General features: G+C 41.5%; 1 protein-coding gene across 4 annotated transcripts in view; it reads right to left on the bottom strand.

Moving 5' to 3' along the window:
• The window catches only part of LOC145542616 (aldehyde oxidase 1), a 77,330-nt gene extending 49,441 nt beyond the window's left edge, over window positions 1–27,889 (bottom strand). For 2 of the 4 annotated variants that reach the window (XM_081581796.1, XM_081581798.1), the window contains exons 1-14: window positions 27,727–27,889; window positions 20,205–20,262; window positions 16,727–16,823; window positions 13,795–13,903; window positions 11,969–12,095; window positions 9,696–9,757; window positions 7,867–7,956; window positions 7,182–7,262; window positions 6,481–6,625; window positions 5,693–5,785; window positions 4,460–4,611; window positions 4,163–4,256; window positions 2,363–2,472; window positions 1,207–1,391 (exon numbers count right to left, since the gene is read on the bottom strand). In XM_081581796.1, the coding sequence (XP_081437922.1) occupies window positions 1,207–1,391; window positions 2,363–2,472; window positions 4,163–4,256; window positions 4,460–4,611; window positions 5,693–5,785; window positions 6,481–6,625; window positions 7,182–7,262; window positions 7,867–7,956; window positions 9,696–9,757; window positions 11,969–12,095; window positions 13,795–13,903; window positions 16,727–16,823; window positions 20,205–20,262; window positions 27,727–27,771 (1,448 nt within the window). In that variant the 5' untranslated portion in view covers window positions 27,772–27,889. The remainder of the gene's footprint in view (window positions 1–1,206; window positions 1,392–2,362; window positions 2,473–4,162; window positions 4,257–4,459; window positions 4,612–5,692; window positions 5,786–6,480; window positions 6,626–7,181; window positions 7,263–7,866; window positions 7,957–9,695; window positions 9,758–11,968; window positions 12,096–13,794; window positions 13,904–16,726; window positions 16,824–20,204; window positions 20,263–27,726) is intronic. The other 2 variants (XM_081581797.1, XM_081581799.1) reach the window with 2 other exon arrangements.
• Between the last annotated feature and the right edge of the window lie 34 nt (window positions 27,890–27,923).

Below are 27,923 nucleotides of genomic sequence, written 5' to 3'. Positions count from 1 at the left end.
TCCAAGTTCAAATCACAGTCCACTACTCTCAGGGTGTCTGACCTGGGCACACCACTTCATCACCTGTAAAAGGCAATCATGGGAGAATTCACCTCCTGGGATGGTCATGAGAAAGAAATGATAACTCATGTTAAGTCCTCAACCCAAGAGTAACTGCCCCTTATATCACTAGAATGTTGACTGCATGATAGGTTCTGTTTTAATTCCGTTTTATGGGGCTTACTGCTGGCTCAGTCTGTAAAGAGTTTGCCTGCAATGCAGAAGACTTGGGTTCGATGCCTTGGTCGGGAAGATCCCCCAGAGAAAGGAATGACGACTTACGCCAGTATCCTTGCCTGGAGAATTCAATGGACATAGAAGCCTATACAGTCCATGGAGTCGCAAAGAGTCAGACACAACTGAGTGACTAACACTTACTTACTTAAGCACTTTACATGTATTAATTCCAGGAGATATGTATTCATATATATGTATTCATATCTGGAGAGAGTTAAGGATAGGGACGCCTGGCATGCTGCAGTCCATGGGGTCCTAGAGTCAGACACAACTGAGCTACTGAACAACAACAATGATGTATTCACCCACTTAATCCTCTCAACTGCCCTGTGAGGCAGGAGATATGATTATTCCCCTTTGACAGATAAGGAAACTGTGGTTCTGTAAGATTAAGTAAGCTGACTGAGATCACATAATTTATAGGAGTTGAAATGAGATTCTAACCCAGGCAGTGTGGCTCGATCAAGATCATGGTTTTAACCATTAGTTTATTACTTCTGAAATGGTAATCAATACCTAGTGAAGGCTTAAGAAATAATGGCTATATCTATAGTCAAATTATTACCTGTAGAAATAAACAGCCAGGTATGCAATACACTTAGCAAATTATTGTAAAACAAACTCCCATAATCAATCTTTCATAATGATAAATTATTCTCTCACAATAACAAATGCAGATTTACTCATTTTGTTTACTGTGTCTCTATATCAATACTATTGGGAGATGGGTACACACACACACACACACACACACACACACTATATGGTGCCCACTTCAGGATTCACTAAGATACATGGAAATAATCACAAAATCTTGTTGGAATTCAAAGTCATTAAACAGAAAGGTGGTAAGTGTTTTTCTGCTTGTAATTACATGTCACCATAGAAAGAGCCACTTGGTTACCTGGAATCTCAGGACATGATTCATACCTTCCAATGAGTTTCTGGCAGGAATTCTTTGCAAGGATGGTGGTTGGACCAACGCCTCCATATGCAATGGATAACTCTCTGATGATGCCATCTCCTTTTCCAAAACACACTCTCATTCCTGAATTAACTATCGCAAGCGCATTCTGTTGTCGCTGGGCTTGTCGGAAGGCTGACACAAACTCCCACTAAAAGCAAAAGTGAAGTGGCACTGGTAGAAACACACTGAGGGACAACTATGCACTAGGCAGTTTGAATGCATTGCCTCACTGGATCCTTGCCACACTCTCTTGAGCTGAACTGTGTCCCCTCAAAAGTGACATCCTAAAGTCTTAGTTCCCAGTAGTACCTCAGGATGTGACTGTATTAGGAGTTAGGGTCTTTAAAGAGGCAATTAAGTTAAAAATGAGATAATTGAGGTGGGCGATAATCTAACACAGTGGTGTCCTCATAAGAAGAGGAAATTTGGACATAGACACAAAACAGAGGGAAAACCATGTGGAGACACAGGGAGAAGATAGTTATCTACTAGCCAAGAAGAGAAGCTTCAGAGAAAATCAACACTGCCAGCACTTTGGTATCAGACTTCTGGCCTCCAGAAGTGAGAGTGTAGTTAAGCCACTGAAGCTGTGGTTCTTTACAGCCCTAGGTAGCAAAATCATACACCTTCCAAGGCAGGCTCGATCATTCCCATTTACAGATGAGAATCCGAGGCTCAGAGTGATTCAGTAGGTCTGAGCAAGGATTCACTCTTGAGTCTGACTCCAAAGCCCTTCTTCCTACCATTAAGTTCTATTGTAAATTTATAGCTTCTTCAAAACCTCAAGGTATAAGTAGAGGTATAGTTTCAAGTCTTACTTGTGACAAAGCCTCACAGTACAAAGAATTTTTAAAAATCTGTAGGAAGGTACCTTCAGAGCTTGGTTTCAACGAGAGGAGATAGGGAGGGAGAGAGAGAGAAGGACGGAGAGAAAAGCAGAGTCAAAGTTCTCCTGATTCTAGGAATGATGGAGAGTACTTAATACAAGTGAAAAATATTCGCAAATCCTCATATTCTCTACTACAAACACTCAACACCTTTTTTTAAGCTCTCTTATATGTTGGAATTAACAAGGTGTAGGCTCAAGGTAAAATGAAGAAATTGAAAGGACAATCTCACCTTCCTTGAATAGGGGATGTTCACTGAGATCAAGATTTCTTCAGGCTTAAGATCGGCACTTGGGCACTTTCTGAGAAACTGCTCATTTAAAGGAATCTGTCGTTTTCCTCCTGTGGAAAGAAATGACACTTTCCCTGGCATCTGTTCTTTATTAAACAATCAAATTCCCCAAATTTGGGAAATAATTCTACCAAATACCACAGGAAACTGATCAGGAAAAGAAGTGCTCTTCCTATGTTTAAAAAATCTTTCACCATGTAATGGTGTCTTACAGTGCTTCATCCTATCTAGGGCCCATCTTTTTTATTTTTTGCCTTTTTTGCTTGATTATAAGTAAAAATATCTAGGTGAGTAGCCCAGAGGTCAGGCAGAGAAGGATTTTAGGAGTCACTTCCTGAACAGTACGAATCATTTTGAGATTTGTGAGAAGAAAAAAGATATTAATATCTCTTATGATATTCTAATCAAGTCATTCAACAAACATTTATTGTGTATAATCAAGAATTCTACTCAGTACAATAGTGAATAAATTGCCTTTAATGAATTTTTACACTAGTGAGATGCAGTTTTAATTGTTTCTATCTTTTCTCAGTACCTAAAGAATTTCTGTTCTTTAATCAATATATTGGAGGGAGGAACTATTTAAAGCTATAATGAAGTAGGACTTTGGGATAAAAACTAAGAAACTTTTGATGTTTATATTTATATCACAAAACCTAATTCTCCATAAATGTTTTTTAAAGGATGTTACTTAAATTGATAACTGAATATACATCTTTTTTAGAACTTTATTTTTTATTGGTGGAAAATTTTGTTTTGGTTTCTGCCGTACAACAACACAAACCAGCCATAATTAAATACATACCCCCTTCCTCCTTAGCCTCCCTCCCCTCCCCAGATCCTACCCCTCTAGGTCATCACACAGCACCAGGCTGGTCTCCTTGTGTTATTTAGCAACTTCCCACTAACTATTTTACACATGATAGTGTATATATGTCCACTGACAGATGAATGGATAAAGTAGTTGTGGTACATTTATATAATGGAATATTACTCAGCCATAAAAAGGAACGCACTTGAATCAACTGTAGTGAGGTAGATGAACCTAGAGCCTCTTATACAGAGTGAAGTAAGTCAGAAAGAGAAAAACAAGTATCATGTATTAATGTATTTATGCGGAATTGAGAAAAATGGGCTGATGAACCAGTGCAGAATGTACATCTTCTTCATTAAGATAATTTTGTGGTAGAGATGATATGAAGAGTTGGCATTTAATGATGCAGGTAAGAGAAAGTTAGTACAGATTTTTAAATAAAAAATACAGATTTATAGAGGACCAATTGAATCTTTCTAATAATTGTTGACTAAATTGAAATAAAAGAAATAAATGAAAAAAATCTTAGACTTAGTTTCAAAAAACAAAACTCAAAAAAGTATAGGATGAAGCTCAATCACTGTTCAATAGAAAAAGACTTGCAGGCTTTCATCCATGACAGCTCAAGTATGAGCCTAGAGTTCTCTTCACTCTTCAGATCACAGCAGGACACTAACCAACACTGGTCAGGAGACCAGCATGGGAAAATATCCACCAGAAGTCTTCAAAAGGAAGGAGATGAAGATGTTAGGTGCATGTACAATTAGGACCAGACTGACCAACTTTCCAAGCATCCGGAACAGGAGACAGAATTATTAATATTAAAAAGGGGGTAATTGTCAAAACTGGACTTCCTATAACCCTGGAGAGGCAAAAGAGGAGGAGGAACAGGATTTAATAATCCCCAGGAAGGAAGTGTCACTTACCTTTTGATAGCAGGTTGAGGGTACAGTTGCCCACAGCCAGGAGGGGGTTCAGATCTGAATCTGGATGCCTGCTCACTATGTGGCCCCCTAAAGACTTTTTAAATAATGGGTTATTTTCACTCCAGTTGTGAAATTATAAAGACACAAGTGGTAAAATAAGAATCAAGCTTGTTACAAGAATCAAAGCTTTGGAAAACTATTCTTTTTGTCTGTTCTCAAAGAATGAAAATGTTATGATTTGATAGGAATGGTCATTCAAGGGACACACACTAGCTATTACTGTCATCAAATACATACAGCCATATTCCTGATCTGGGGCCCAGCCAGAGTTTCCAAATGTTTCAGGAGAGCGTGGTACATCTGTGTCTTCTCCTCGGGGAGCTTCCGGGTCACATCAGCCAGGATGTCCTTCACCTGAGCCAGGCTGACAGCGGCACCTAATGTCAGCCCTGAAATGAAATCATTTGCAGAGAACACAATGTGATCACTGCTGACCTGGAAATGTCCATTAGATTTTAGACTGCAGATATGGGATCTTTATGCTGGATACATGTTGCCCTGCTTACTGGTGGTCATGGTGGTCATGGCAGGGATAGTGGTTGGTAATGGAGATGGGCTTCCCAAGTGGTGCAGTGGTAAAGAATCCATCTGCCAATGCAGGAGATGCTAGTTTGATCCCTGGGTTGGGAAGATCCCTTGGAGAAGGAAACGGCAACCTACTCCAGTATTCTTGCCCCCAAAATCCCATGGATAGAGGAGCCTGGGTGGGCTACAGTCCGATGGGTTGCAAACATTTGGATACCACTGATCCACTGAACACACACAAAGGAGGAGTTAACAGTGGTTGTAATGGTGGTGGTGAAGGAGGTGATGGTGTTGGTGACAGAGTGGGGGTGATACTGGTGGAGGTGATGGAGGCTAAAGTTTTTGAATACTCACTGTGTCAAGCACTATGCTGAATATTTCACAGAATCTTCTTGAATTCTAACAAAGCTTTGAAATAGTAATAGCCCCATACAAACTGAGGTTCAGTTAAGTATCTTGACTAAGGTCTTTCAGTTAATATATGACATAGTCAGGAACTGGACTCCAGAGCCAGACTTCAAACTCACATTTCATTGCCTCTTATCACTGTCATTACATCAGTTTCCTTTATTGAAATGGAAAAGCCAGTTTAGAAGCTGCATAATACATAAATTTGCTTTGGTTATCTCCTGTGCTTCTGGAGAGCAAAGACTCTCATCTTTATTGTTTATCCAGCACTTAGCATTGTACCCTTCACTGAATAATTGTTACATCTCCTTGAATGGCAGACATGAAAGTTCTTCAGTGAAAATCTGACTATTCAGACAGGATCTCCTCTAATCATAGAGGATTCTTCCCTGAGCCTTCTCCAGAATGTGATCACCTTACAAGGGAATCTCTCTGTATATTATAATTATGAATGATTTCTTCTGCATGTCTACTGAGCAAAGCAAATAAACTGATTAATGCATTTTAACTAAGAAAGTAAGGACCCTGAGGACTCACCATTATCTGTATAGTTTACAACACTCATCTCTTCAATTCTATCAGGAGAAATTATAACTGGGTGAAAGATGCCTTTAAATTTCATGTCAGGGCCTGAGGATTAGAAAAAAAAATAAGCAAATGAGGATGAAGGGGGGGCTAACTGCCTTTTAATTTTTGAAATTGTGATTAAAACTGATGTCTTTAGAACATATAAAGATGACATATCTTTCTATAGGTCTGTTCATTGCTAAATCACGCACACAGAGAAAGGACAGACAGATTTTCACTAAACTTGTGGAGCTCTCTGGGCTTGTCGGTGTTAAAACTTGGCTGACACATCTGAGACCTTTTGGGCATATTCAGAATTCTCCTTGGGAAGACTTCTGGAGACTCCTTCAAGAAGCAGGTAGTCAAACTGAGTTTACAATGGACACAACAGAAAGACCCTGTCACTGCAATTTAAAAAAACCTACTATATCCATTGAGACACCACTAAGAGAGGAAACAGAGTAATTGCGAATCCCAGCCCCAGATCAGACTCCACATGGAAACACAGCTTCTGCTGACTAGTTACAGAGCAGGACTCGGGGGTTCAACTCTGTGCACTGCTCCGGTTACAGTGACAGGAATTCACTTACGTAACGGAAGCTGTGAAAGTCTGTTGAGCAATCCTCAAGGGAAGTCAAGCATAGATGATTTAAAATGTTATTTTAGACTGCTTTTCCCAAGAACATGCATATATGAGTTTTGCTCCCTGAAGCCCTTTTCCTCCATTTTCTTGTAAGAAGTCCCTGGTTTCTACGTACCCACAGAGGTGTTCCCCATGACAACAGGGGCCTGGGGATACTTGACTTTGGCTTCTAGAAGTTCCTTCAGGGTCACTGGGGAAATCCACATCATTCTATCACTACTGAAAATCCTGGTCTTTTGTGTTTTTTTCTCAGCCATTGTCTATTGAAAAAGCAATAAAGATTCAAGATCATCTCATGGTAACATTTCCACCTGCTTCTACTGTCTTTATAAGAACAAGGAAAGGAAAGAGAGATCTCTTTAAAAGCATAAAATAACAGTGACCTAAAAGTAGTGTTTCCTAGGAATCAGAGTATGGGACAAAAATGTGACAATATTTTACTTCTTCTGGAGACTATATCTCCTGTTGGTGCTTTTATATCTTAGAATCTATTTCAATGTTTAAAAATACTTTGCATATTTAATTTCATCAAAACACTTGATGGAAGAACAAAACTCAGCAAAACTGAAAGTAGGAAACATGTCTAAACCTCCAGATGCTGTGATGTCATTTCAGGACATTTTGTAATAGATACTATCTGCTGATTATTACATTCAACTGTTCCTCCCTCGGTCCTACACTCTTTAGACTGGACTGAGAATGGCACATGGATATTACCTACTTGCCAATCAACTTTCAAGAGGATCTATAGCAAATATCCCTCTTCACATTTCACCATGAATTCCTCTGGCATGAGTTCAACTTTGCCTTACTTACCATTAGCTCAGGAGGAAATATCAGCTCTTGAGTTGGATCCAGTGGCAGAAACTCCTCTTCTGAGAAGAGTTTCAGACTTGTCTTTTAAAGAGAAAGTACCAGAAGTTATTGTCATCAGGCAGTTCTCCCTACTTTACATCCTTTGTGGAATGAGGTCAGATGAAGACAGACACAGAACAGACAGACAGAAAAGCCCGCTGACCAGCCATGGTACCTGGGCTCGAAGCCAAGGGCTCTCACACAGACCAGGTTGCTAGTGACTGAGTGCAGCTGCCAGGGGGACCCCAGCCCTGCACATGCTCCTTGGGGTCGGAGGGAAGCAGAGGAGGCAGCAGGCGAGACACAACTGAGAACCAGAACCTTCCGCTGAGCATCCTGCCACCTCTCTTACCACTTCCTGCCCTTCCATTTCCCCTAACATCTCCACTAGAGAAGAGACTTGAAGCACATTTGTTTTTTAAACTGAGAGACACTAAGAGATCAATGTGTTTTCCCTCCTAACGTGTGGAGTGAGGGAAGATGTTAGGATAGATTTTTTTTTTTTTTGATAGAGATGGAGTGAGAATGGGGGAGAGGACGTGCTGACACACCTCAAAAACTTGCACAGCCATTTTTCTTCCTAAAAGTAACTTGGTCTCTACTCATGTCCTGGGAAAATCTTAAAAACAATTTAGGTTTCACTGACCTCATTTCCTTCCTCAAATTCTGGTAATTCATTTATTCCTTGATCCAAACAGCAAACCCCATTTTCTTTACTTTGACAGCAGCCAGAAGTCTAGTGGGTGAAAAAAACAAATAACCAAGAATTTATTGCTGATTCTACCAAATATTTTTTCAGCTTTATTGAGCTATAATTAACAAATAAAATTGTACATATTTAAAGTGTACAGTGTGACTATTTGACATTATATTATATGTATACTTTGTTAAATGATGATCACAACCAGGTTAATTAACACATCCATCACCTCACATAGCTAAAATTTGTGTGTGTGTGTATGTGTCTATTTTTTTCACAACTTTCAGATAACCTTTACAGTATTACTACTATAGCCACCATGCTGTAAAGATCTTATAACAAAATCTGGCACATAACAACAATGGTTGATTTAATATTTTATTAACAAATAATTTATTATTAATAATTTATCAATAACTTGGTATTAATAATTTATTTGTTTGTAAAATATTTTATTAATAATAACAAGTATTATTATTATAACTCTGTTCTTATGATGCACTATTTCATCATTTAAATTCCAAAAGCTTTGGAGAAGGAAATGGCAGCCCACTCCAGTACTCCTGCCTGGAAAATCCCATGGACGGAGAAGCCTGGTAGGCTACTGTCCATGGGGTCGCGAAGAGTTGGACATGACTGAGCGACTTCACTTTCACTTTTAGTTCTCTCAATCATAGAAAACCAATCTTCTCTTAAGAAAGGGAGACACAGCCGCTCTTTTTTTTGGCTTTGCATTTTATTTTCTACGTATCATCATTGAATTTATAATTAACACTGGTGACCTTGAATTCCTAGTTGGAACAAAGGAACAGACCTGAGACATCGCCAGCACTGGCCTAAGTAGAGCTGCCCCCCTTCTCTGCAGTTGCGGTTTACTACTTCCTGGGTTGGAAGGAATAACTGGGAGCTCTGCAAAGATCAGACCCTTCAGGCAAGAACCAGTGTGTTAATAGTGTGAATTAGATATACTGACTACCTGCTCTGCTTAATTGTTATGAAACTGAACTAATCAGCAGTTATAAAGCACATACTTTGTTATGTGCTAGGCTCTGCCTCCTGGCCTGTAGATAATTTAAGAAGACCTAGGGAATACCATCATATGTGCTAATTGTATTTGGGTGTTAACAAAAGCAGATCTAGACAAACTGTCCACTTAAATGGTACCTTTTGGTCAGAAAAAATTTAAAGATTGTGATCATGTAAAATTACTCAAACCTTCTAGCAAAAATATTTTTTGAAAAATAAACTAAATGCCTTTAAAAAAAAAAAATTCCAAAAGCTCATCTTACGTCCCTCATTTCAATGTTGTTTATTCATCTGTTCATTCAACAAGCATTGATTGAGTGCCTACTCAACTGACACACTGGTGAAGCACCAAGCAGACCACCTTCTGGCGAAAAGACGAAAGAGTAAATGGGCAATTACACCACCATATGACCAAGGCTGCTGTAGGGGTGTGCTCAGAGGGCTACAGGAGCACCAGGATGGGGTACCTGATCCAGACAAACAGGTCAGGAAAGATCTCTCAGAACAATGACCCACAGCCAATGTCAAAGTGCTCAGGTGCTTATCGTGTGGTTACCAGGGCAAGCTCAATGAACCAGAGTAGGTGCCCTGCCCAAGATCAAGTAACAAACAGCAATTATGGACCTTGAGATAAGAAGTCTTCCTGCATTAGTAACAATGGGCTATTCTTCTAATCACATCTGCTACCCCCTACAATTTCATTTCACCGGGGAAAAAATATACTCAATGATGTGCTCCTTTCTACTTACTTTACAGAAGGTCTTGCATGCATTGATTATGGGCCTGTATCCAGTGCAACGACACAGGTTACCTGAAGGGGAAAAACCCGGCATTGTTAATCAAGGAATCTAGAGACAGGCACAGTTGGCCAAGTGAGTGATGGAAATAAGGACCCCACCCAAGAAAGAAGTGCTGTTTGACATTTCAGTCCACCAAATCCACAAAGTCAAATTTTTTCTTTTTATCAACAACTTGGGATATTTGGGATATTTGGCTGATAGTCTTGAGGCAGAGTCTAACAATTCAGCTATTTGTATTTTCTCTCTGCAAACAGTTATTATATCCTCTGCTTGTGACAGCTGTTTAAAGAACACAGTGATTTCAAGCCAAAAACTCTTGGTCTACAGCAATATTTGGGAGTTAATTTTCACAACCCAAATGGACATCAACAGATAATTATATTAAGAAGATGTGGTGTTAAAGAGAAGATGTGGGGTATGTGTGTGTGTGTGTGTGTGTGTGGGTGGTGGAATATTACTGAGTCATAAAAAAGAACGAAATACCGCCATTTGTAGCAATGTGGATGGACCTAGAGAAAAATATGCTTAGTGAAATAAGTCAAAGACAAATACTATACAATATAACTTATGTGTGGAATAATAGAAAATAATACAAAGGAATGTATATACAAAACAGAGACAGAGTCATGGACATAGAAAAAAAAAACTTGTGATTATAATAGGGAGAGGGAAGTAGGAGGGATAAATTACAAGTATGGGATTAACAAAGACAAACAACAGTATATAAAACACATAAGCAATAAAGACTTACAGTATAACATAAGGAATTTTATCTATTTTCTTATAATAACCTATGATAGAATATAGTCTGCAAAAATACTCAATCACTATGCTGTACACCTGAAACTAACACAATACTGTAAATCAACTATACTTCAATTAAAAATTTTGGTTTTAAATATCAGTAAAAGACAATGTAAAAAAGCTAAAATTTTTATATTTAAAAATAAAAGAGAGAGCTAAGCTTCAGTTGCTAGAAAAGTCAAAGGTATTATATAGAAGCAAAGGCAATTTTTAAACTTTAGAAGCAATGGGTACACAATTTATTTACAATAAATCATTAGGCCAGCATTTCTCTACAGTGGTCCATTTCCCATGTGCTCCTCCAACCCCTAAATCTGGCATCCATTCAAAAAACAAAGCCACTGAAGCAACTTCTCTGGGGTTGGATCCCAGAAATCTTCATTCTTAACAAATTCCCATGTAAGTCTCAAGCACCCTAAAACTTGAGAACCTCTTGTCACTTGTTTACATCATAAATGGCCATGAGATCAAATGCATAATAAGACCTAAGGGAAATAAGGCCAAAGACAGTCTGTGTCTTATGCACCATCTCCCCTTTTTACTTCTGTTTAGTCCTGTCTTCCCTGGAACACTTCAGCAGAGGAATTGAGTACATGAGCTTTAGGCCCATGTAATACAGCAGAGAAATAAAGTCCCTGGGAGACGGGAGACAAATAGCCATGGAGGATATCATCTGAAATAGCATTTGGAAGGCTCTTATTCTTTAGAATTGTTCAGCCAGTTCAGTTGCTCAGTTGTGTCTGACTCTTCGTGACCCCATGGACTGCAGTATGCCAGGCCTCCCTGAATTGTTCAGAATCTTGATAATGAAGACTCTTCCAAGACCCAGCACCAGCTCCACACACACGTACCGAGTTCCTGAATTTGATAAACTAGCTCCAAATAAAGGCAGTTCTTTGAAATAAGTATCACCAGAAGATGTCAGTCTCTTTGATTTCATGTTGCATTCATCAGGAGCCCTCTGATAATACCATCCTGAGAGCACCCACCCCAGTAGGAGAGAACTGGAGATAACTGAATTCCTTGGAGGGTAAATGAATAAACTGGTGTTGTAATTATTATTAAAATAAGCAAACAATAAACAAGGAGGAGACCCTTATAGATTAAGAGAGACTTGAGAAATGTGTCAGCCAAGTGCAGTATGTGGGTCTTGTCTGAAACCTGATTTGAACAAACTAACTCCTCCACTTATTGGTGGTATAATTTTTAGTAAATTACTCTCTCTAAACCTCAGTTTCTCCATCTATGAAATAGGAGATAATAATAGTGCCTACCTTATAAAGTTATCATAAAGAGTAAATGCAGTTCTGTTTATACAGCATTTAATGCAGTGTGTGGCACTTGGCAAGTGTTTAACAGCTATTATCAGCATCATCATTTAGAAACTAGAAATTAAAGCACACACACATATAACCTACCACCAAGAGCATCATTTAGCTGACTCAGGGTGGGCTCCGGATGGTTCCTGAGCAGCGTGTACATGGACATCACCATCCCAGGGGTGCAGAAGCCACATTGTGTGCCATGACACTTAGCAATCCTCTCCTGCAAGCATAGAAACATTAAAATGTAGAATCTTGGGCCCGATCCCGGACCTACTGAATCAGAACCTGCATTCAAACAAGATCCCTGGGTGGTTCACAGGCACATTAAAGTTGGAGAAGAGGCCCCAGAAAATCCTTCTCAGCCTTGCTATCTCTCCTTTTCTTGGACTCGGGTAGCCATGATGACTGATCCTCACCAGCTTTTTGAGCTTCATTCAAAAGTTCTCAGCCTTCGGAATTGCAGGGGAGAGCTTTAAAATCTCCAGGGTCCAAGCAGCACCTCAAACCATCTGACAGAATCTCTGGGGGTGGGTCAACGACACATATTTTTAAAAGATTGCTGAGTATTTCAACCTGTAGTCCAGAATGGGGATTTCTGAGATAAAAGAAGCCCTTCAGATAAATGAACTGAATTATCTTCAAGTTGAAAAAACTTTAAGGATTTCCTGAGTGCCTTTATCTGCCCAGTAAAGCCCTAACTGGAGAAGGGAATGGCAACCCACTCCAGTATTCTTGCTGGGATAATCCCATGGACAGAGAAGCCTGGCGGGCTACAGTCCATGGGGTTGCAAAGAGTCGGACACGACCGAGCAACTGAGCATATAGCCCTAATGCTTTAGCATGCAGGAATTTGTTTACAAAGTGCCATCATTAATCCAAACAACAATCAAGAAGGAAAGATTGCTTTTCTTTTCTTTCCTTTGATTGAAAAATCAATCAAAAGGTTGATTTTTCTTCCAAATCTCCGTGCCTCCCACCCCAGCCTGTTCTCTTTCGAGTCTAACTTCAATGGTTCAAGCCCATTTTGGAAGCCGTTGTCTGGTTACCTTGCTGCCAGGAACTGGGCAGCAGGTACTAAATGACAGGGTGTTTTCATGCCTCCAAACAGCCACGTCTCACAAGCATATTCAGGCAGAATCTGCTCCCTCTAGGTAACAAGGTTTCATTCGAAGCCAAGTAAACCGAAGCCAAGATTGCCTGAAGAATATGAAGCTTGCCCATTTTCTGCGCTGTGCCTATCTTTCCCCTCTCCTGTCCTCGTAAGTGGTACTCATTATCTTAGACAAAAACAAGTAGCAACAGCATATAAATAATTGAAAGAGTCAGGAATCCGAGGTGTCCTTTCACTTTCTGGGCAGCATATAAATAATTGAAAGAGTCAGGAATCTGAGGTGTCCTTTCACTTCAGGCAAAGTTCTAATAAGGAGCCTCCTTAGGAGAAAAGCCTTACAATTCATTGACAGCTACCATTACATAGCTTCCAAATAAGCCCTAAATTCAACAAACCTTTTTGGTAGCTGAGATTTTCATTCAATTTTAAAATCATGTTACACTTCCCTTTATAGAAAAAAAAAATAACAAGATTTTATCCCCCAATGCATAGATGGCTCTCTTTTCTATATGAGTTTGGAAGATATAAAATGGACAGGTCTCATTTAATTAGAATACAGAAAACAACCCAGTGATGTCAAGTTTTTTTTTTTTTCTTTTTAGGAAAGAGTTGTCAGGTCTTAAAAAGTATTTTTCTAACAAGTCAGTCACACGTCCCAAGTTTCACTCCTGCCCCCCGCTTTGTGTCATCTGTGGACTCTGACCAGGCAGCAGGGCCCACTGCTCTACTGTGTTAATTTCAGGAACTCATCATGTGAATAATGATTTTCGAAGCACAGAAACCCTATGAAGAAGAGGCCCTCTCTCACCTGAACAGGATGAATTCTGGTCTTGGTGCTTCCTATGCCTTCTACTGTGGTGACGGCAGCCCCATACAGAGAACAGATGGGCGTCAGACAGGCGTTGGCTGGATAATGTCTGCATATGAAAAAGAGAAGCACAAACTACATTGTATCTAGTGGGAAAGTAGCACCTCCAATATGGCAGGTTTTATAAGATATTCCACGTTTTGCGTAGACATTTTGTCCTTAGTTTATGGCCATTTTGCAGAAGACTCTGAGGGTCAGAATGAGTTGCTCAGGATTACAGCTGGAGTGTCAGATGGGATTCAAATTAGGCCTCCAATTCTAACTCCAGATTAGTTTCCACTAATTCTGTTTTTTTTTTCTCTTGAAGGAGGGGCTGACATTCGTTTCTCTAGTCACATGTGACAATCACTTGGAGCATATTCCATCTTCCAAGCAGACGCCAGGCCAGGGGTTGCTTGGGCAATAAAGTTAATTTGATGTTTTGCCTCAGAAGAAGAAACAGGATGTGGAACACAGAACTCCTCAGTTCCACAAATCTACTGCTAGAAAATGTCTAACTCAAAATGACTCCTAAAATGTTCTCATTTTACCAAACAAAATTACAGATGGCCAACAAATATGTGAAACAAATGTTCAACCTCAATAACAATCAAGAGAGTTTCAAATTAAGCAATGAGAAACCATTTTTATCAAAGAAAATGATGAAGATTTTTAAAAATCGTAATGCGCTAAGAATGCAAAGGTTTGGGAAAATGGAATTCATAGACTGCTGAAAAGAATGCAAACTGATATAAATGTTCTGAGAGGAATCTTGCTGGAAGGCATAAAAATTTAAAGATGCACTCAATGCAAAGAAATAGAGGAAAACAATAGAATGGGAAAGACTAGAGATCTCTTCAAGAAAATTAGAGATACCAATGGAACATTTCATGCAAAGATGGGCTCAATAAAGGACAGAAATGGTAGGAACCTAACAGAAGCAGAAGATATTAAGAAGAGGTGACAAGAATATACAGAAGAACTGTACTAAAAAGATCTTCATGACTCAGATAATCATGATGGTGTGATCACTCACCTAGAGCCAGACATTCTGGAATGTGAAGTCAAATGGGCCTTAGAAAGCATCACTACAAACAAAGCTAGTAGAAGTGACAGAATTCCAGTTGAGCTATTTCAAATCCTGAAAGATGATGCTGTGAAAGTGCTGCACTCAATATGCCAGCAAATATGGAAAACTCAGCAGGGGCCACAGGACTGGAAAAGGTCAGTTTTCATTCCAATCCCAAAGAAAGGCAATGCCAAAGAATGCTCAAACTACTGCACAATTGCACTCATCTCACACGCTAGTAAAGTAATGCTCAAAATTCTCCAACCCAGGCTTCAGCAATACATGAGCAGTGAACTTCCAGATGTTCAAGCTGGTTTTAGAAAAGGCAGAGGAACCAGAGACCAAATTGCCAACATCCTATGGATCATCGGAAAAGCAAGAGCAAAAACATCTCTTTCTGCTTTATTGACTATGCCAAAGCCTTTGACTGTGTGGATCACAATAAACTGTGGAAAATTCTGAAAGAGATGGGAATACCAGACCACCTGACCTGCCTCTTGAGAAACCTGCATGCAGTTCAGGAAGCAACAGTTAGAATGGGACATGGAAAAACAGACTGGTTCCAAATAGGAAAAGGAGTACGTCAAGGCTGTATATTGTCACCCTGCCTATTTAACTCATATGCAGAGTATATCATGAGAAACGCTGGGCTGGAAGAAACACAACTGGAATCAAGTTTGCCGGGAGAAATATCAATAACCTCAGATATGCAGATGACACCACCCTTCTGGCAGAAAGTGAAGAAGAACTAAAGAGCCTCTTGATGAAAGTGAAAGAGGAGAGCGAAAAAGTTGGCTTAAAGCTCAACATTCAGAAAACAAAGATCATGGCATCCAGTCCCATCACTTCATGGGAAATAGATGGGGAAACAGTGGCAACAGTGGCTGACTTTTTTTTCTGGGCTCCAAAATCACTGCAGATGGTGATTGCAGCCATGAAATTAAAAGACGCTTACTCCTTGGAAGGAAGGTTATAGCCAACCTAGACAGCATATTTAAAAGCAGAGACATTACTTTGCCAACAAAAGTCCGTCTAGTGAAGGCTGTTGGTTTTTCCAGTGGTCATGTATGGATGTGAGAGTTGGACGGTGAAGAAAGCTGAGTGCCGCAGAATTGATGCTTTTGAACTGTGGTGTTGGAAAAGACTCTTGAGAGTCCCTTGGACTGCAAGGAGATCCAATCAATCCATCCTAAAGGAGATCAATCCTGGGTGTTCATTGGAAGGACTGATGTTGAAGCTGAAACTCCAATACTTTGCGAAACGTTGACTCAGTGGAAAAGACCCTAATGCTCGGTAGGATTGGGGGCAGGAGGAGAAGGGGACAACAGAGGATGAGATGGTTGGATGGCATCACCGACTCGATGGACATGGGTCTGGGTAGACTCCAGGAGTTGGCGATGGACAGGGAGGCCTGGCGTGCTGCGATTCATGGGGTCACAAAGAGTCAGACACGACTGAGCGACTGAACTGAACTGATGTAGAGTATATCTTCTCACTGAGGGACGATGGACAATACATATGTACTTGGGCAATACATACACACAGCACACACATGATGAGAAGTACCACGAATATATTAATAAGGGAGCAGGGAGCTGCAGAGGTGAAATGGGGCATGGGTATGGGGGAGGTGATCAGGGAGGGCTGAGAAAGTAACATTTTTTCTGGAACCTGAATGGTTTGATGCGCATCACTGCATTCCCAGTGTCCGCCACAGTTCCTGTCACATAGCAGGTACTCAAGGCATATTTACCAAAGGAAGGAAAAACAACAAAGTTGAAAGCTACAAAAATTCAACCATATGTAGACTTTGCAGCAAGGTACCTTATCTTCTTGGTAATGGGGTTATATCGTGATATCATCACTGTGCAGGCACCACAGCCTCCCCCTCCACAGCCATATTTAGTTCCTGTGAATCGGACTGGAAAAGCATAGTTAAAGATAATGTGTCTTCCATAATTTTCTTTGCAAAACAGCTCTGACCTTAGGAGACAACACCATCAAACATTCTTAAATGTGCAGTTAAGTTCAATACTTATTAATCAAATGATGTATGCTGGGAGCCAGCTCACGAGATTTCACCCATGACAGAGTCATGAGGAAGAGGACTGATCGAGCACGGCTTCTCAGGCCTCAGGGATTCTCAGGAGGCTGCCTCAGCCCTCACCTTAAAGGTGCTGTCTGTCTTTCTGATGTTGGCTATGATAAACCTCTTCTTATTTTCTATGACTTAGGCAAAAGGCCTTTCCTGATTCTCTATCAAAATAGATCATTCTGAAACGTTAATCAACAAGGCCCCTGAACGGTAACACCCTAATAAAATTATCTAAGGTATCGGATATACTAATCTAAATTCCTCTTACTAGCATATTGGTTTGTTTAATAAATATACCTGTGTCTTTGGAGCTAATGTGCATAACTGCTCCTTAACAATAAACAATACTGTGAGCTTCCACACATAAAGCCCCAATGGGCACAGAGCCCGTCGTAAGAAAAAAGGCTTATTAGAAAATATAAAAAATATTACTTTATAATACTGTTACTTGGTCTATATTTACTCAATATGTTTTTATTCTTAACATATTTAGCCTATATAATGAAAATGTAATAGTTAGAGACTTGTATGAATAAAAGTTGAGCTTTAATACAAATAATAAGACAATTGTTAATTCAGCTGGTGATTTTGCTAAAAACTGACCCTTGTGCTACATTGTTTCAGCTTGCTATACCATAACTGTATGGGACCACATTCTTTTCTGTTAGGCTCAAGGCGTAAGGTAGATTACAGAAAACAGGTTTTACCTTGAAACTCTGAGTTTATAAATTCTTTCTTTGTCATAATCTGTTGTGCCTGTATTCTTTAAAAAATGTAATTCTGGTACTTTCTGTGCCTGACACAAAAGTGCTCTGGCTGATCAACTCTTATCAATAAAGGAGTCACGAGATGTTAGCAGGCCTCCAGGCCAGAAGATGATGTAAATGACTTTAAACCTTTTGTAACTAAGAAACACAAGCAGTGTCCTGGTTCCGATAAGGGTCAAAAACTGCTGACCCATTGATCTGATTTGGCATGACCCTACACTTTACATTTGTTTCTATGTACCACTAAAAATATAAAAGCTGTCTTGAAAGCAATAACGTCAGAAGACTTTTGGAGACGCTAAGACTTGCTGTGTCTTCTCATTCGCCGACGCCGTCCATCCTGAGGGAACCCCTGGACCAGCTGGAGCAGGACTCCGGCAGATGTATGTATATCTTAGCTGCTATTATTTATAATCTTATAAATTCTTGATTTTCATTTGTGTGTATGTCATTTGTGTGTGTGTGTTTGTTTTTTTTTTTTGATGCTCTACAGAGCACACGGGTCTCAGTTCCCCAACCAGAGACTGAACCTGTGCCCTCTGCAGTAGAAGCGTGGAGTCTTAACCACTGGACTGCCAGGAAAGTCCCCCATTTGGGTGTTATGTCTAGTCTCCTCATTTTTAAAACAACTGGACCTCAGGTTGCCAAAAAGAGGGCCAAACTTAAAAGAAGGAAGAGTCTACACATATAAATGGCCTTGAGGATTTGTAGGTATGAGTACCTCGCATATCTGTTCTTTCCTTATGTGTCTTTGATGACATACAAAGTTAAAATGTCAAAGTGTAATTAATTCTTAGAATATTTGTGTCATGTTATCCACATTTGCTATATTTCTCTGTTTCTCAGTGGCAGAAACTGCTAGTTGTTTCCCCATATCTTTTCTCTCATTCTTTCTTGGTAATAGAAATGCTAAATTTTGAGCTACACACGTGGTTGCCTGGAATAGAAAAGGTACATTTTCCCATCCTCTTCTCATGCTTGGTGGGATCATTAACAATGTTGACCACAGAGATAGAGGCATAAATGCTCTGTATAACTTCCAGGATGGAAACACCCTCAAAGGGAGAGGGTTGCCCCTCCCTCATCCCTTACTTCTTCCTTTGTGCTGGAATTCAGATATGATGGTTGGATCTCAGTTAGTCATCTATGATCATGAGGAGAAAGCTTCATGCTGAGGAGGGTGAAGCAGCAAGACAGAAAGACCTCGGCCCCTGATAATTTTGAGACATTGCTTTGTTAGCCTGGATTGACCTACCTTCAGGATTCCTTTATGTAAATATCACAGCCATGAGAATGTGCTTCAACATCTAGACTTCCTCCAACATAGAGGAAAACTGACCAAGAGATCCAGCTGCTGCACTTGGATATCTATCACCCCACTTTTCATCAAGGTCATGACTCCCATGGGCTGCTTCCCACTAGTGGCTTTGAGCTATGGAGGTGTATGGGAGTCCTTGTCAACCACCCTCAGTGGCTTGGATGAATCTGCCTTGGATTACAAGCAGTCTGAGACTCCTCCACTCAGCCTTCTCTCTCTTTGTTCCAGGTCTAAATCTTCTCTGACTGCCCTTCTATTTCACTCAGGCATTTTTCTTAATAAAACTCTTGCATATTTAATCTCATTTTTTGGTGTCTGCTTCCCAGAGAACCTGAAATAACACAATGAGAAAGAAATAAACTTCTATCTTATTTACTGCTATTGGGATTTTCTGTCACTCACAAATGAAACAAATCTTAAACATTACACTGGTACCAAGGATAACCAGGGAATTAGTATTCATTGCTTTTACGCCCCAAAACCTTGAATGACTTCCAGAAAATTGTTATTATGTTTTTGTTTGAGTTGTGTGCTGTTTGGGGAATTTCACTTTCTCTGGGGAAAAAGGTACAAATTCCCATTGTCTCACAAGTTTGCATACAATGTGTTGGGGTCCACAGACTGCTGGAAGCCCACTGGAGTTCATGAACAGCAGGATAAGAATCCCTTCCCTAGATGATTTTTACTTAGGCAGTTTTTTCAAGGTAACATTTTCAGGTTTAATTCCTCCATTGTTCTTTCACTTCCATTTTAGGAGATTTCTGTGCTCTCTTTTCCTAATGGGCATGATGATTAGTCCTTGAAGTTAGAAGAGCAATATTGTGACTCTTAATTCTAATGGATGCTAAATTAACCTATGTCAGCATCTGTTGCTTTAATTCCTATTGCTATTCTCCATTTTACCCAATATATTTAATGCCAAAACAGAGATTAGAAAGAACCTGATTCTCTGATAAGCGCAACTGTGCATTGTCTACAAAACTCAGGTGTAGGACTTTCTCAAATTAGGGGATATGACTCAGTGTGGGTCTAAAAAGATACTTAAAATATCACTTGATGAAGGTATCAGGGTTATACACACATACACATACACACACATACGCAACTCAAAGCAAAGGATACGCTTCTTCCTCAGATATGGCAATAGCATTGTTTCAGGATCAACATTTTTCTCTATCACCTGTACCAAAAGAAAATAAGAGATTAACACACAAAGTTGAGAGAGTTTGAATATTTACATGGGTGGCTCATGCTAATTTCATGAAGATTCATATTAACTAACTTTTATATTCTCAACTTGACTTAATGTTTGTGGAAGACCTGTGATATACAAGTCATCTCTCTTAAGTGTATAGTCTAAATCGTGAGCCCCACCACTACATTGCTACTGTCCGTGGTCCTGAGCTATCACTGTTCTCTAAGGCAGTGGTTGTTTCTAGTAATAAAACACTAATGACTTCTCTCCAACTTCTACAAAGTCTGAAGCAAGTGAGGGAAAAGATAACAGCAGAACTGAAAATAGCAGACAGAGAGGTAGGGGAGGTTTTCTGGACCTCTGAGAAGTTGATACAGATTTTTTCTTTTTTAAAGACTTGTTTGTCTATCATATTCAAAGAATTACAATTTCCAGAAAGCGATCATAACCATCCATTCCTCCCAAATCTAAGAGACAAAAGAGAAGATAAAATGCATATGCCAATTGATACAAATATATGCAAGCAAAAACACACTTAAGGAGCAAGTTTGTGTGGGCAGTCTAGCAGCGTGGCAGTTAAAACAGCAGCATCTAATGGATGGCATGATTGAAATGTCATGATCAGTTATGTTTTCCAAAGTGATCATGTTTTCCCTTTCTTAATTGAAACTTGGATTTCTTTTAAATTCATAAATAGAAGCATGGTTTTCTTCACAATTTCAGAACTAGAGTTCATCCTTCACCCATGTTATACCACTTTTCCCTACTGGGAAGTAGGTGAAGAGGGTACATATGCTTATTTTATAGATGCATCCTAACCCTCAATTCTAAGTGGCTATAGGCTGGGCAAAGTCAGGCAGGTGCCAGTTACCAAGGTTGGATCTGTACCCTAGAAGAAACTGCAATATAATATGGATGAAATGACTTGTGTGTGTGTGTGTGTGTGTGTGTGTGTGTGTGTGTGTGTATACACATACTGCAATACAAGAAAACTGTGAAGTGCCCTCAGGTACCCCCAACTTAATTGGCCCTCAGATGGAATTCTATATTTTATTTCCCAAACTTACTTCTTTCCTTCTTTTCCTGAACTTGTTTAATAGACCCACCATCTCCTAGGTCAGCCAAACTTAAAAAGCCTGTGCTATTTTCTATGTTTCCCTTCCTTCAATCCACCACAATCAGCATCACCATGTCCTGGCCATTTACACTTCCAGAACAATTCTCTAAACACCCTTCACTTCTCCTGTCACTCCCTGAAATCCACTCTTATTACCTCCAGCCTGGACAATGATAACAGCTGCCTAGTAGGTCGCCTGCCTGCATTCTTGGCATCCAAGATGCCATCCTCTCTACCACTACTGGAGGGACTTCTTTAAAATCCAAGTCTGCTCATCTCCTGTGTCTGCCTAAATCCAACATTTACTCCTGGCTGCCGCGCTGCTGTGCTGGGAATTCCTGAATCACTCAGGGTGCTTGCTAAAATGAAACCTTTATCGGATCAGGATTTCCAGGAGAGAGAACCAGAAAACATGCATATTTAAGAATTACACTGAGTGGGTCTTAGGTGAATTTCTACCAGCTTCTGGAATAGGAGAAGAAATTCAAACTCCTTCCCATAGCTACAAGACTTCTTTGATAAACTTTCTATCATCTGCCACTCAACCCATGTACCTTGAACTCTGGTCACATGAACTTTAACCAGAAGTGGCTGGTCCTAGTAGTGCAGGGACTTTTATCTTTTGCTTATAGGATTCCCACTTCTCTTCTTTGCTTGTAAGAATCTTGTATGCCATTTGAAGCCCTGCTCAGATGTTCTCTCCTGCGGGCTGTGCAACCATCTAATATTTGCCTTCCACTCTCTGCTCCAAGCAACCATCCTCCTCTGTGCTCCCGTGGTCAATGTCCACACATCTTTCACAGAACCTGTTACCCTACATCACAATTATCTGTGTATGCATAAGCCTCTCTTGATCCTGAGAGAAATCACCATCCACTATTCTTCATGTCTAACACTGAACTAGGTGCTGGGGGTATATGATAAGGATGTAATAAATGTTAATTAATTTAAGTTAATAACTTGATATGTATAATTTGCTATGAGGATACTAAGGAGGGAGGGATGATATCTCACAGAGTGGGACATAATAAAAAGAAGAAAAGAAAGAAAAATGGAGAAGAGCCAATAATGGTGGCAGAAACTTTTAGCTGTCTCTCCTAGCCAGCTTTCTTCCTTCCTGAAGCCTGGAATAAAGATGAAATGGTTAGAATGCCAGCAGCTACTTTAGACCCTAAGGCAACACATTAATGGCAACAGCAGAAAAAGAGAGAAGAAACTTGGATCTCAGATGGCACTGTGAAGCTTCTGAACCAGCCCAGAATGCAATGTCTCTGTCCAGATATCCTTTATGTAAAAGTAAAAATGACTTGTACCTTATTTGAAGTACTTATTTTTGAGTCTGAGTTATTTTCAGCTGAAATTAACCCTAATTCATACATATGATGGTGAATCCACAGAGGCCCAATTTTAAGGGAGAGATAGGATCTGGGTAACAAGGAAGAGCATTTTAGGCTTGAGAGATATTTGTGTTTTCATGAGGAATTAATGGAAGAGCAGATTTTGCTTGTTTGGGTATTTGTTCCAAGAGATGTCTCAAGAGATTGGAGTCTAGCTCAAAGGACTATTGACTTGAAATGTGTTTATTTTTCTTGATTTGGTGACTGGAACATCTGGAGGAGGGAAGTGAGGAAGGGATCTGGCATGCACCCTGTCTTGGCAGGTCTTGGAGTGAAACAGGGAGGTCAGGATTCAGATGGTGGCTGGGGGGTGAGGGGCAATGAGGAAGGGAGTTATCCTTACTGACTCTGGTTGGAAGAGATGATACCAGCTCTCAGGTCAGGGTCATTGCATGTTCTTGTCTCAGCAAAACCTTGCATGTTACAAGGGGAGCATGTGTCCCTGTGTATCTCCACTGGCCCTTTGGGAGATGTCAAGTTCACATTACACAAGGTTGAGAAATGGTCTTCCTCTGTGCAGGGCTCATGACTTGTGAGGGGCGGCCTTGCCAGACACAAGACAGAGGCAGAAAGACGAAGGAAAAAGGAGATCAGGAGGAGAGAGAAAAGGGGAAAAGAACAGAAAATAAGCAAAGCCAAGAGGAGGAAAATGGGCAGAAATGGCATGTATTGTGGGATATCATAGCCTCGGAATTGGGAAAGAGGTTGGAGGGGGTGACCAGTGAGGACACTTGCTCGAGGCCACAAAACTACTGAGAGTCAGAGCAGAGAGTACAGGACTCAAATCTATGCCTAGCTAGTTCCAAAGCCCACATCTTTGATCTCTATACGTCACTGCCTCATAGAACAACTTGCTCCAGTTCCTGAAATATGTTGTGATGTGGCATCGAGGGCATAATTTATTCATGGGCTCTTCCTCCTTCAACTCCAGGTAAGTGAACTGGGTCACGTACTCTGGAGGCTACAGGTGAAGATTTCAGAAATCTCTCTGCAACTAGGTCTATGATCAACATACACGGCCTAAGCCCCTGCCCAGTGACACATTTTGGTGACTTGGGAATGAAAAGTGAAAGTGTTAGTCACTCAGTAGTGTCTGACTCTTTGGGACCCCATGGACTATAGCCTGCCAGGCTCCTCTGTCCATGGAATTCTCCTAGCAAGAATACTGGAGTGGGTTGCCATTCTTTTCTCCAGGAGATCTTGCCGACCCAGGGATAAAACCTGGGTCTCCCGCGTTGCAGGCAGATTCTTTACCTTCTGAGCCACCAGGGAAACCCAGTGACTTGGGGGGATACTACAAAAAGCACAGAGCAGAGGGCAGTCACATTACTCAGTCTCCTAACTGGCTTCAAAACTTCTTTTCAAGGGCAAGACTCTAATCCCAGAGGTTATGTTTGACTTCATGACCCCTCTTCTTGGTGGCTTTTTCCTCGTTCATCAACAGCCCCTCACTCTCTGATTCAGGGACTTTATTCTAATTCTATCCATGTGGCAGTCAGGTTTGCTTGCCAGGATTGAAGCACATACCTAACAGAACTTGGAAGGGAGGGGCAGGAAAGAGAAAGGTTGACATAATTTAACAGGGCAACTGCAAAAACAAAATCATTATTTCTAATACGCACGTTCCAAACAATCATAGGATGTTTGGCCGTAGATAAAACAAGCCCACGGTTAAGAACCAGCTTATTTATTTTTAAAAACCAATAGAGTACAAACTATCATTAGCTGTTATGTTAAAAATTCCACTACAGTTTGTTTGGGAGCAGGGCAGGGAGGAGGGGGAGAAGAAGCTAGACTCAAACACCTATTTCCTCCTTTAACCAAAACCCTTACCATCACCTAAAAAGCCCTAGTCATCTGGCCCCTGGCCACATTTCCAGGCCCTCTAGTCTCCTTGCTGTCCCCTGAACATGAAGAAATCCTTGTCTCTGAGGATTTTTGCACCTCCATTTCCTTGGTGTAGAGTGCTTTTCCCTCAGACACCTGCTCCTCACTTCATACTGGTGACCACCCAAATGTCAGCCTCTCATCCAGTCTTGAACGTCCATTCTGCCTGAAGCACTAGCTCGCATCCATTCTCTGTCCCCTCACTCTGCTTTGTTTTTCATCCTGGCATTTATCACTGCCTGACATGATACATTTCCATTTATTTATATGCTTGTCGTCTGCCTCCCCAGAAGGACTTGGTCATTTCTGTGCTCTGTTGAGTGCCCTGAGGGCACTGAACACTAGCATATGCATGTATGTGCTCAGTTGCTCAGTCATGTCTGACTCTTTGCGACCCTAGGGACTGGAGCCTGCCAGGCTCCTCTGTCCATGGGATTTCCCAGGCAAGAATACTGGAGTGGGTTGCCAACTCCTCCTCCAGGGTATCTCCCCCTACCCAGGAATTGAATCCCCATCTCCTGCATTAGCAGGCGGATTCTTTACCACTGAGCCACCTGGGAAGGCCATACTGGCATAGAGCAGGCCCTTAAATCAATGGATTAAAAACTCACTACCATTCTTTGTGAAGTAAGTAGTACTATCTCCTTTTAGCAGAGGAACTGAGGGTAGGTTATGTTGTCTCCCTAGGAGTTAGAGCCGGAATTGAATCCTTGTTTGTCCAAATAAAAAGGCCACAGTTGTGTCTACTGCACCATTCAACTATGCGTAAGAAGAAAAAATGACACCATAAGACCACTTCAAACTCACCCCCCACCTCAATCCTTATCATGTTCACTCTCATAGCAGTCCTGTGAGGGGATCCTAATGGCCGGCTTTCAGGAAGGTTCAGGAAAAACAAACTCATCTTATCCAGTGTGAAACTCAGGCAGCAGGTACAGAGGAAGGTTTTAAACAGGACCTAGAATTTACTTGATTTGGGGAAATACTCTTTAAGAAAAATGATACAAAATCCAAATTCAAAATTAAGCTCAGGGTTTTAGAGGAGGCCTCACAAGTGAGAGGCCATGATACTTGACTTTCCTTAGCTTCAAGGTGAGTCCCAGGGCCAGTCAGGGAAAGTCAGGCTCTTGCCGCAAAGGCGGGTAGGCCGGTATCACAGCCCTTGCCCCATTGTTTGCTTTATTTTTTTAATAAATTTATTTATTTTAGTTGGGGGCTAATTACTTTACAATATTGTAGTGGTTTTTGCCATACATTGACATGAATCAGCCATGGGTTTACATGTATTCCCCATCCTGAACCCCCCTCCCACCTCTCTCCCCATCCCATCCCTCTGGGTCATCCCATTGCCCCAGCCCTGAGCATTTGTCTCATGCATTGAACCTGGAATGGTGTTCTGTTTCACATATGATAATATACATGTTTCAGTGCTATTCTCCCTGACCGTCCCACCCTCACCTTCTCCCTCAGAGTCCATAAGACTGTTCTATGCATCTGTGTCTCTTATTCTGTCTCGCATATAGGGTTATCATTACCATCTTTCAAATTCCATATATATGTATTAGTATACTGTATTGGTGTTTTTCTTTCTGGCTTACTTCACTCTGTATAATGGGCTCCAGTTTCAGATTCCTTAAAAAACTGGGAATAGAACTGCCATATGACCCAGCAATCCCACTGCTGGGCATACACACTGAGGAAACCAAAATTGAAAGAGACGCGTGTACCCCAATGTTCATCACAGCACTGTTTACAATAGCCAGGACATGGAAGCAACCTAGATGTCCATCAGCAGATGAATGGATAAGGAAGCTGTGGTACATATACACAATGGAATATTACTCAGCCATTAAAAAGAATACATTGTTTGCTTTTAAGGAAGACTTTTCACCTTCTTGGGCTTCCCTGAGAGCTCTGTTGGTAAAGAATCCACCTGCAATGCAGGTGCTGCTGCTGCTGCTAAGTCGCTTCAGTCGTGTCCGACTCTGTGTGATCCCATAGATGGCAGCCCACCAGGCTCCCCGGTCCCTGGGATTCTCCACGCAAGAATACTGCAGTGGGTTGCCATTTCCTTCTCCAATGCACGGAAGTGAAAAGTGAAAGTGAAGTTGCTCAGTCATGTCCAACTCTTCGCGACCCCATGGACTGCAGCCTACCAGGCTCCTCCGTCCATGGGATTTTCCAGGCAAGACTACTGGAGTGGGGTGCCACTGCAATGCAGGAGACCCTGGTTCAATTCCTGGGTTGGGAAGATCCTCTGGAGAAGGGAAAGGCTACCCAGTCCAGTATTCTGGCCTGGAGAGTTCCATGGACTGTATAGTCCATGGGGTTGCAAAGAGTCGGACACGACCGAGCCTTTTTCACTTCACTTCACTTTCACCTTCTTGCTTCGGTATCCCCCTTGCAAAGTGCTGGGACAACAGGAAGAGTGAGCCGTCTGTGGCTTCGTGCTGAGGGTGTTTTAAAGGATCCTCTGGGGGCTTTGCTGCCTCCAAACCTCCGGCAACGGCTGGAACTGCCCCAGAGGATCTACGGAGCGAGCTTGGCTTCCGAGAGGACGGCCGCCGCGCCAGCAGGGGACCCAGTGAGGACCCTGGAGTCCTCAGAGCCGGACATGGGCTCAGCGATGCCAGGTGCTGTAACTTTGGAGACGACGGGAGTGAGAAGTCTTGGTGAATCCATCTCTGTGGCCCTGTCCTGACTCCAAACTGCTCTCCGCTCACCCAAACGCACCCAAGAGCTGAGGCCTAACGAAAGAAGTTCCCGTCTGCTGATGAGTTTGACAAGGGAAGATTCGAGAGTACGGACTCTGCTGAATAAGAACAATCATTTCTCTTCCTGTTGATGGGGTGGGGTGGGCTTGAGAGGGGAAAGGAACATCAGGAAGGCGGGGGCCCAAAGATCCAGGCAATCCTAGAAAACGCTTCTCTTCCCTGCTCCTACGGTGCAGGTGGGACGCGCAGGCAAACCCGCGTGCAGCCCGGGGCCCGGCGCCCCAGCACCGGGAGACCCGGCAGGACAGGACGGGCAGCGCGGGAGCGCGCTCACCTTGCGGCCGTTCACGTAGAAGAGCAGCTCGGCGCCCCCTTCCATGGTGGCGGGGTCCGAGGGTCCGAAGGTCCCGAGGAGGAGTCGCCGGCACCGGGGCCCCGGCACGCAGAAGGAGTCGAAGGAGCCTAAACACGAAGGCTCAAGTCGCACTTAAGATGCCAAGTTCTGGGAGCGCCCAGCGAGGAAAACTCTAC

Source organism: Giraffa tippelskirchi, chromosome 3 (assembly GCF_054371585.1).
Source record: "Giraffa tippelskirchi isolate mGirTip1 chromosome 3, T2T-mGirTip1v1.2.pri, whole genome shotgun sequence".
NCBI classification, from domain to species: domain Eukaryota; kingdom Metazoa; phylum Chordata; class Mammalia; order Artiodactyla; family Giraffidae; genus Giraffa; species Giraffa tippelskirchi.
This window is presented reverse-complemented; position numbering and strand designations above follow the sequence as displayed.